Source organism: Eutrigla gurnardus, assembly GCF_963514095.1.
Source record: "Eutrigla gurnardus genome assembly, chromosome: 10".
NCBI classification, from domain to species: Eukaryota; Metazoa; Chordata; class Actinopteri; order Perciformes; family Triglidae; genus Eutrigla; species Eutrigla gurnardus.
Genome location: NC_139924.1, coordinates 7170531 through 7181927, shown reverse-complemented (window position 1 = coordinate 7181927; position 11397 = coordinate 7170531). Strand labels below are relative to the sequence as shown.

General features: G+C 40.3%; 1 protein-coding gene across 3 annotated transcripts in view; it reads right to left on the bottom strand.

Annotated features, from left to right (window-relative positions):
• Window positions 1-10444: 10444 nt before the first annotated feature.
• Window positions 10445-11397, bottom strand: part of LOC311019528 (septin-4) — a 34913-nt gene continuing 33960 nt past the window's right edge. For all 3 annotated transcript variants that reach the window (XM_084019045.1, XM_084019046.1, XM_084019044.1), the window contains one exon: window positions 10445-10591. In XM_084019045.1, the coding sequence (XP_083875171.1) occupies window positions 10523-10591 (69 nt within the window). In that variant the 3' untranslated portion in view covers window positions 10445-10522. The remainder of the gene's footprint in view (window positions 10592-11397) is intronic.

Genomic DNA, 11397 nt, shown 5'->3' with positions numbered 1-11397 from the left:
TTTCTGATGCCTTGATGCCTCTGATGCCTTTCATGTCTCTGATGTCTTTGATGTCTGATTTCCGATGTCTCTGATGCCTTTGATGTCTCATTTCTGATGTCTCTGATGCCTGTGATGGCTTTCATATCTCTGATGTCTTTGATGTCTCTGATGCCTTTGATGTCTGATTTCTGATGTCTCTGATGTATCTGTGTCTCTGATGTCTTTAATATCTCTGATGCCTTTGATGTCTCATTTCTGATGTCTCTGATGTTTCTGATGCCTTTGATGCCTCTGATGCCTTTCATGTCTCTGATGTCTTTGATGTCTGATTTCCGATGTCTCTTATACCTTTGATGCCTTTGATGCCTCTGATGGCTTTCATATCTCTGATGTCTTTGATGTCTCTGATGTCTTTGATGTCTGATATCCGATGTCAGAGACATCAAAGACATCAGAGATATGAAAGGCATCAGAGGCATCAAAGGCATCAAAAACATCAGAGACATCGGAAATCAGACATCAAAGACATCAGAGACATGAAAGGCATCAGAGGCATCAAAGGCATCAGAAACATCAGAGAGACATCAGAGACATTAATGACATCAGAGACATCAGATGTCTTTGATGTCTGATATCCGATGTCAGAGACATCAAAGACATCAGAGATATGAAAGGCATCAGAGGCATCAAAGGCATCAAAAACATCAGAGACATCGGAAATCAGACATCAAAGACATCAGAGACATGAAAGGCATCAGAGGCATCAAAGGCATCAGAAACATCAGAGAGACATCAGAGACATTAATGACATCAAAGACATCAGAGACATGAAAGGCATCAGAGGCATCAAAGGCATCAGAAACATCAGAGAGACATCAGAGACATTAATGACATCAGAGACATCAGAGACATCAGAGATATGAAAGCCATCAGAGGCATCAAAGGCATCAGAAACATCAGAGACATCGGAAATCAGACATCAAAGACATCAGAGACATAAAAGGCATCAGAGACATCAAAGACATCAGAGACACAGATACGTCTCTGATGTCTTTGATGTCTGATTTCCGATGTCTCTGATGCCTCTGATGTCTGATTTCCGATGTCTCTGATGCCTTTGATGCCTCTGATGCCTTTCATGTCTCTGATGTCTCTGATGTCTCTGATGTCATTAATGTCTGTGATGTCTCTCTGATGTATCTTTGTCTTTGATGTCTCTGATGTATCTGTGTCTCTGATGTCATTAATGTCTCTGATGTCTCTCTGATGTTTCTGATGCCTTTGATGCCTCTGATGCCTTTCATGTCTCTGATGTCTTTGATGTCTGATTTCCGATGTCTCTGATGTTTCTGATGCCTTTGATGCCTTTCATATCTCTGATGTCTTTGATGTCTCTGATGTCATTAATGTCTGTGATGTCTCTCTGATGTATCTTTGTCTTTGATGTCTCTGATGTATCTGTGTCTCTGATGTCTTTGATGTCTCTGATGCCTTTGATGTCTCTGATGCCTTTCATGTCTCTGATGTCTGATTTCCGATGTCTCTGATGTTTCTGATGCCTTTGATGCCTCTGATGGCTTTCATATCTCTGATGTCTCTGATGTCATTAATGTCTCTGATGTCTCTCTGATGTTTCTGATGCCTTTGATGCCTCTGATGCCTTTCATGTCTCTGATGTCTTTGATGTCTGATTTCCGATGTCTCTGATGTTTCTGATGGCTTTCATATCTCTGATGTCTCTGATGTCTCTGATGTCATTAATGTCTGTGATGTCTCTCTGATGTATCTTTGTCTTTGATGTCTCTGATGTATCTGTGTCTCTGATGTCATTAATGTCTCTGATGTCTCTCTGATGTTTCTGATGCCTTTGATGCCTCTGATGCCTTTCATGTCTCTGATGTCTTTGATGTCTGATTTCCGATGTCTCTGATGTTTCTGATGCCTTTGATGCCTTTCATATCTCTGATGTCTTTGATGTCTCTGATGTCATTAATGTCTGTGATGTCTCTCTGATGTATCTTTGTCTTTGATGTCTCTGATGTATCTGTGTCTCTGATGTCTTTGATGTCTCTGATGCCTTTGATGTCTCTGATGCCTTTCATGTCTCTGATGTCTGATTTCCGATGTCTCTGATGTTTCTGATGCCTTTGATGCCTCTGATGGCTTTCATATCTCTGATGTCTCTGATGTCATTAATGTCTCTGATGTCTCTCTGATGTTTCTGATGCCTTTGATGCCTCTGATGCCTTTCATGTCTCTGATGTCTTTGATGTCTGATTTCCGATGTCTCTGATGTTTCTGATGGCTTTCATATCTCTGATGTCTTTGAGGCATCAGAGGCATCAAAGGCATCAGAAACATCAGACATCAGAAATGAGACATCAAAGGCATCAGAGACATTAAAGACATCAGAGACACAGATACATCAGAGATACATCAGGGACATCAGAAATCAGACATCAAAGGCATCAGAGACATCCGAGACATCAAAGAGACATCAGAGACATTAATGACATCAGAGACATCAAAGACATCAGAGATATGAAAGCCATTAAAGGAGAAATCCGGTCATTTTTGACCTCATGTCCGTTGTCCTCAGGGTCATCCCGACTTATTAGAAGCAAAAAACCCGACAAAAATTGACGTTGCCTAGCCCGAGATCTGTACCTGCCTGGCAGCCTTCCAGACTCGCTACAATGCTAACCCATTGGGGCAACTTTTATCTGCTTTCCTGGGCCTCAGAAAACAATTCCAAGACCTATGCAACACCGGTTGGGTCCGTACGAGACACCACGGCGCTCGTTTAGCGCAAATAGTGTGGCAAAACGACATAAATATGTGTGTTTTAGCATGAAGTTACTCACCTCAAATCACCCCGTAGAGTAGACATTAGCAGTAGACAGCCGAGCGCCTGTCGTCCCTCCCAGTCACCGCAGAAACGAAAACGTTTTTCACGTAGTTTTGATTTTGTATCCATAAAGAAACGACTGAGCAGTGCAGTCGTCCTGTCCGTAATAAATCCATGAAGCTGTTACGTCCGTATGACTGTTACAACATAGCAACATAGCTTCAGCTAGTAACGTTCCGGGCGCTCGTCCGTCCCACTCACCGCAGAAACGAAGACGTTTTCCTCGTAGTTTTGATTTTGTATCCATAAAGAAACGACCGAGCAGTGCAGTCGTCCTGTCCGTAATAAATCCATGAAGCCGTTATGTCCGTATGTTGCTATGTCCATATAACATACGTTGCTATGTTACAACATAGCAACGATAGCTTACAGCTAAACAGTAGCCGGGAGCCAAAACAATGCAAGTCTCGCGCAAGTTCCCGTCTGCCGTCCTCACTCTGGAGCTGTTTTCAAGCCAGTACAGTGAAACATCTTGGACAGTCGCGCGAGGGTCACTTTGTTCTCACTCTGTTGATGAGAGACTGCAGTCTGCACGCGCTACACGCTACACGCGACACGCGACTCCCACTCATGCCGTCAACACAACTAGCCTACTGAGACTGCGCGAGATTTGTTGTCGCTGTAGCAGCTTCAACTGTCACAAAGGCTAAGCAATATTACTATGTAGGCTAGCGCCAGCGCTAGCGACTGGCGCTAAACTACGTGAAAAACGTCTTCGTTTCAAATTGAAGGGAACTTGTTAAGGATCGGAGGGCATTCAGCTCCTCTGACACGTGGATGCGATGAGTTTCGTCCATGTCTAGACAGTAAGTACTCACTGAACGATGGAGGGACAACGGCTTTATAGATTCTTGGTGCGCTTTGATCTTTAAGATTGTGATGTCATTCCTGACGCCTTTAATGTCTCAATGAAAGGAAGCAAGACGATGACACGTCATGAAATTCTAAATTCGATTAGACGTCATTACGTTCTATGCGCTATGGGACGTTTTATGTTATTGTTTTAAAGACTACTATTTAAATGTATGTAGTGTACTAGTTCGTTCGGCAAAACCCCTTTTCTGTCCCTGACGATGTTTCATATGAGAGATACAGATTCTCATCGGAGGGAAAGACTTTTCTTTGTCAGCGTACAGCCTACTGACCTCTTTGAATTATGTTTTTATATTTATTTGATTTGCTCCCAAGTCCGTTTTACACCGCCGGGATTGCAGCTGAAAGAATGAGGCGAATATTGTCATAAACCACGTTATAAGAATACATCCAAGCAACAAATTCATTATTTTAAAGTTATGTGTTCGGCCTTTTATTGGTGAAGGACATCATACGAGTTAAAGGGACGAGAGAAAGTGACGACATGATTTAAAAGACGGCCGCAGGGCGGATTCGAACCTAGGTCTGCCGAAGGGAGCCTTGGTTCTAATGGTGGTAACGCTACCACTACGCTATCAGCGAAGATAATGCTGTCGCTCAATCAGTCAGATCTACTAGTACCCTTGTGATGGGGCAGTCATATTATATTAGGCTACTGCTAATACTACTAATACGACTTCCGCATTCACACAGTCGGCGAGTTTTTGCCAGCTGTCCTTCCTGCATGTTACAGATGAAACTGTTGTTTTTTGCCTGTATTATATGTTTAACTTCTTCGTATTACTGTAAGATTATGGTTCGCTCCTCGTACGTGAAATACGCCGCTCCGCTGCCGTAGACTGATCCATGTATGTGATTGGTCAAATGCTGCAAACGCCGCCTCTCTCATGTGCACGCGCTCATAGCTGGGCAGGTAAACCCTGGGTTGAGTTAACGAGTTGATAACCAGCTTCGTGTGACCGCTTATCTCCGATTGCCTTTGTTAGGGTTAGTTAAGCTGGATCTCTGAAAGATACCATGGGTATGTTGAACTCACTTCGTAGTACGGGCCCCTGATCTATGCAAACATCACTCTTCTATTTTGCTCATGTGAAATGTAAAAGATCCTATTGTATTGTGAAGATTTCTGTGGATCCATTTGAACGGATTCAACGGATGACAAAAAGCCCAAGATGATGTCCTCAAATGTCTTGTTTTGTCCCCAACAGAGGAGTTGCAGCTCAATGGACAAATCTCCAAACCACTTGGCAATTGTCCACAACAGAATTGCATTTCTCATTCATTAATCAAATTGCAATTGTCTTAGTACATGTCTCAATATCTCATTACATCTTTGCCAATGATTAAGTACAGGTAGCCTACATTTAGCACAATTTCCAAGTGAATAGATCTTGTTGATCTAAACTGATTGTCGATTCTCAGTCTAATGGTTGTTCTCTGCTAAACATGTCAGCATCATTTCATTGTGTAAGTCATCACTTGCACAATAGTCTGATCAATTGTCAAAATTAGTCAAGAACATAATACCATGAATACCATATATGAATCTCTTGGAACATTTGATACATTGAGTACAGTCATTGACAGTCAGGTGAAACTAGAACTTGACTAACGAAGGAGGAGTTTCACTCATCTCAGATGACCAATCAAACCGTATGTTTAGTTACCTGACAGGTGCTGTCTATGATTGTGAATGCTGCCAAACATATACAGTATATATATTTAAAGGTTGACCAGGACCAGTACCATTTCTGAACATGGAGGCACCTGGCCAAGCAAATGAACAAGGGCAACTGCCTGCTCCATGAAGAAGAAGAGGAAGAGGAGTAAGGGTGCGTGGTGGTGGAATATGGGGAAGAGACCGAGGAGCACGAAGACACCATGTTGTCCCGGATGAAATTCTGGCCACAATTATAGACCATGTTGTCAACCACCGCCTCACAATGGTGGAGGCAGGTCGCAGAGTGCAGCCTAATGTGCCTCGCTCTACAGTCTCCTCCATCATCCAAACCTTTCGCACGGAAAACAGGTATGTACTCATATCAGTCAATAATTGAATTATATGTTGTATACTGTAGAACTGGACACTGTGCATAAAGCAAGAAATGTGCATTTACCTATTCATTTAGTGTGTGTGTGTGTGTGTGTGTGTGTGTGTGTGTGTGTGTGTGTGTGTGTGTGTGTGTGTGTGTGTGTGTGTGTTATAGCCCTGTAGTAATGTACCTCAATGGGATACAGTAGTATTCCAGTCACTGTTCAGTGATGCATTAGAATAGTGGTAAAAAGTAAAGCAACAATACAATTTCATTGGTAACTCATTCTGTAAGAAATACATAAGACATACATTACGAATGGAGTGTTGTCCTTTGAATTCTATGTTTGAACGACAACTTGGCACGGGTGGCTACTCTTACCATAAAATCCTATTTTTTTTTCAGTTTTACACACAATTGTATTCTGTTAGCTAGACAAAAAAACGAGTACAGTAACCATTGTCAATGAAGGACTGGGCAAAGACTTAGTGGTGGACATGAGGGATATTTCAATTGTCCTCTGCCATAGTGACAAAACGTCATTTTGACTTGCAGTGCTTACACAATGCCAAAGGGATGATGCATTTTGGGGGCACTGACTATTTATATGAGAAAGGAATTTAGATTTGACACATGAGTGAACTGTTTTGGGAGAGATATGAGCTTTTGCAGGTGAACCATGGTGTTGTGCTGAACCATCCAGGTTATTTTGGCAAAAGCACCAAGAGTGTTGAGAACGTCCGGTCTGTTTCGAGAAATGAGCCAAAACAATTGAGAAGGAACCTATTGTCTTTTGGGGGCACTAACTATTTATATGGGAAAGGAATTTAGCTTTGAAGCATGAGTGAACAGTTTTGGGAGAGATATGAGCTTTTGCAAGTGAACTATGGTGTTGTGCTGAACTGTAAGACTGTTTTGCCAAATGATCTTAGAGTTCTGAAAATGTAATTTCTGTTTCAAGAAATGAGCCAAACCAATGGAGAAAAACTGTAATAAGGTAATTACTGTGCTCACTTCTGCCACCCACTGGCATGGAGGAGTATTAAACCAGCGCTGAACAATTTTGTGCAGTGAGCAGGGGCGCATTGATATGTGGGGGGGTCCAGTTTAGGTGGGGGGTCTGGGGGTCCTCCCCTTGAAAATTTTGGAATTAAGTAGATGCAATTTCCCACATTCTGGTTCATTCTAACATGTTTTTAGAAGATGTCTCTTCCGTATCTAATATCTCTTGTTCCTACAAAATGAAATAAACCTAACCCTAATCCCCCCCCTCCCCCCCCCCCCCATACAAAGTTCATCGACCACTCATGCTGCTGCCCAAAATGTCCTTTACATTGTTAAAATTGTTTACCTTTTGATTTTTAATTTTTATTCTATTTATTTATTTATGTATTATATTTTTTGTATGTATTTATTTTTATATTCATTCATGTGATTTTATTTATTTATTAATTATTTTTATTATTAATTGTATTTATTTATTTTTATTTATTTATTAAATTGTATTTATTTATTTCTATATTTACGGCAACAGCTATTGAATCTTTTTGTAATCGAGTAATCTACCAATTATTCCAACAATTCATCGGATAAAAATTAACATTGTATATAGTTCCCATATACACTGTGAATTTCTTAACATATTCGGTCAATGACTAAAAAGGAAAAAATAAAGCTTAAGATAAATGAGGATTTTTTTCTCTCTTTAAATCTCAGCACAATCAAGAAATCAAAATAACCTAAATAGTTTAAAAATAAACTTAAAATGCTCGTCTTTGGTGATATTATAAGCACTGTTAAATGTTATTATCATGTCTGACTCCTCACTGCTCCGGTTTGTGGCTGCCTGACGCTGAGACGCTGAGGGGAGGAGAGGGGAGGCTGCTGGGACCACCACCCACCTGTACCGGTACCGGTTGTGTTTCTGGTGCTTTTTTAATGTTTCTGAACGACGACGCTCTGACAGTAAAGGCAGCGTTCCCAGCGTTCAACGCTGCCCACCATCGGCCCACCCGCAGTGAAGTGGAGAACGAATGGAGCACCGGCGCGACCAAGGAACATATTTAGCTGCATTTCACTGATTTTTGGTTGATTGATTTATCCACCGCCCTTTTCTTCTGCCCCTTCCACACAGACAAGCTTTGCCTGGGGATCCTCCCTGGCCTCCGGGATCAGGGAGCAGAGCCTAACCAACCACACCACCACACCATACACCCACTGAGGCCCCTTGGATTCCTTTAGACTCCACTCCCAGATCAATAGGCCTGTGCATGAAGATCAAAGCTTTAACCAACAAACCCTAACCCCAACCCCAAATTTCAGATTTTTGCTTATATCTCGTGAAGGGAGGGTCGTAGATATTCGGGAGTGGGTGGCGTCTGACCTAATTCGACTCGTCTGAACATGCCAGTCTCTACGACCCGGAGATACAGCCAAAATAAAAAAGGAATTAACCCTTAACCCTTCCAAACAATTTTTTTTGGCAGTGACTATTGAGTGGATCATTTCCCATGGCACACCTGACGATCACACAGCATCTATTAGTATTGCATGTCACAAAAATGCCATAAAATGTCAAACTATAGTAAGTCATCAATAAATGTAATTTAAAAGTCATAGTAAAGTATGTCTTAAATAGTTACAAATAGGTCATAGTACAGTATGTCACAAAAAAATCATATAGTAAGTTAAGTATGTCACAAGAATAACCTTAATGTCACAGTATAGTCACTCATAAACACAAATCTCCTCGTATAGTATAAATAAAATAAGTATAGAATTCCATAAAATTCTCTTGCTGAACCTACAAAATTATCTTTTAAATGGACAAACATAATGTGTTATTCATGTCAGGTTGCCATGAGATCAAACACTCACCACCTTTAAGCTTAAGCAGATAAATAACAACAGATTTGTTTTGGGAGATCTAGAGAAGTCTATCCTTTTAATGAGCAAAGGGAGCCATTTGACTAATGAAAGGGGGCGGGGACACACCTACACTTGCAAACATAAGTCCTCATTTTACTGCCAACTATGTCGCCTATAATACACAGTGTGTAACATTGGAAAGTTGACTAAAAGTGTGTGTTACGGTTAAACAACTTTATTAACACCAAGTTTATTTCTGCTTCCTTTTTCATTACATTAAAGCAAAAACCCAATGAACGATGGAGACATGAAATTATATTCATATTTTATTATAATATTAGAATTTGTACATATTGTCTTCTCCATCCGCATTTCATTTATAAATTTAATACATAAATATACTCCAAAAAGTAGGATAACAAAAGACAAATTTAACACAAAAAAAAAACAGAAACAAAAGTATTACCTGATTCTGGGACAGAAACTCGAGGAATGTCATTATTTTTGTTTGTTTACATAGCAAAGGTCACACAACAATGCAGTCATCCAATTCAAAAAATAAAAAGGTTTGTACTGTTCTACTGATAATTTTGTCCTTTTGGCTCGTCAGTACAAAAGAAAATTAAACATTTAGGACAGTTAAGCTTTTCCTTGTTGGCTTTGGTTACAAGATAAACGTTAAGGTGAGCACACATTCAAAATTTAAGTTCCCTTGAATTGAGGATATTACTATAATCAACCAAAATTAAATAAAATTTAAAAAATCCACCTCCTCTCAATACATTTCCCCAACGATTAAGCTTCATATTTTTGCTGCCCATAAATAACCTCTGAAAAACCTTCACGCAAAACATGCAAAAATAAATACACTGCACGGCCTTTGATGCGACCCTCGTCTTGGACACTTATCTCATGCAAATCAAAGGGTCTTGTCTTATCAAAGTCCTCATCATCTCGACAGGTGTCATCAGCTCTCATGTGAACTGTACAGGTTTTTGTGAGGAGATTAACTTACTCTTTTTTGGGGGGGAATTCTCCAAATAATAATAGATTATTTTAAATGTTGATATGGCAATCAGTAATCACTGCAATGAGTTAAGACTGGCTAACATCCACGCTGTCAGGCAGCAGGGGTGGCAACTATGATACACATGCAGACACTGAAAAAAACATCCTCACATTAAGATTAAGCCAAATTAACTGGCAGGAACCTCAGCTGAATGAAAAAATACATAAAATAAATCATCCACACACATCAAGCAGTGTAGTTTAAATAAAAACCAGGACCACATAAAAAATGGAAAAACAGTACAACAAATGTTTACGAGTGTAATATAGAAAATTAAATTATTACAGTATGCATGTCGACCTATAGAGATAATAAAAATAAACACTTGCACCAAAAAAGTGTGCTTAAAAAAAGGAGCAGGTCACCACATGTAAATCAGATCTCGTAAAACGTTAAAATAAAACAACCCTGTGATCATGTGGCTTAATAAAGTTCAGATACTTCCACCCTCCTTACCATTAGTTTATTCAAACAAACCTGGTTTTTTTTTTTTATTATTTTAAAGTTTTGACAGGACAGAAAGCAGTGTGGAGTGGAGGGTCGAGTGTTTCTGCAGCCGTGGTGCCGTAACGTCAGAGAGGACAAAGGGAAGCTGCAAATGTCAGAACATCTTACCACCTCCTTGCAGGTTCCTGATCCAAGTGTAACGTGCCGTCGATGAGGTTGAGTGGTGGTTGGGTGGACACATGTCAGTGTTCTAGAGAGGAATAAAGGTTTCCTGGGCAATTTGTTTTCTTCTTTTCTTCAAATCCCAGTTACAGAGCGATATGTACACGGTGCTGTCCTGCGTTAATAGCCGTCTTTCTGAGTGTGCATCTGATCCTGGATCCTCTGCAGCATCTCCTGCATCCGCCGCAACTGTGAGGAGAGATCAGACGCCGTCAGTACCACGGATTGATGCGACACATGGTTACAGGTCTGACGTTGCATTCATGGCAGTGGGAAATCTGAGAACTTTTATACGGGCTAATTATTTCCACACGACTGCACAGACAACAACTCAATAACAGATGATCTTGAACACGTGACCTGAACAACTGCAGGGACCCGCTGGCTCCTCCACCGGCCTCGTCATCTACACTAACGTGTGTTCAATTACACAACATGACATCTGGTTAACCACTTGTTCATGTCGAGTTCTTTGGTTTTATGCTCAAATATTTGCTCTTTCAGATTTATCATAACATTTGTTGGAATTCATGAAAACCATAGGAGGGACTACAGCTTAGTGCTGTGGAAGTGCTCGTACATGATGTGTTTAATTGGCACCATGGAGTAACTTTCCCGACACAGTGAGAACGTACAGAGTCGCAGGAACATTCATGAAGTAATTTTAAAGTAGCACACCTAACATCAAATGTGTTCTTGTCTGAACACCAAATTATCCATTTTTATATAATTTAAGACAAGAAAAGGGAACAAATACGCACATAAAATGTTTGCATTTGTGCTTGAACAACGACTGAAATCAAAATAGATTCCGATTAATGATTAATGACCGTGCAGCTCCATTGTGATGTTTAACCACATTTTCAAGCTGGTTACACAAAAAATTAAAACAACTGAGAAGAAATTATCTCTTTATTTGCTAAAATAAATAGATATAATGGGGAAGCGGGGATAAGGTTTGCACAGATGTATCGGCTGCATTTGATTAAATTAAG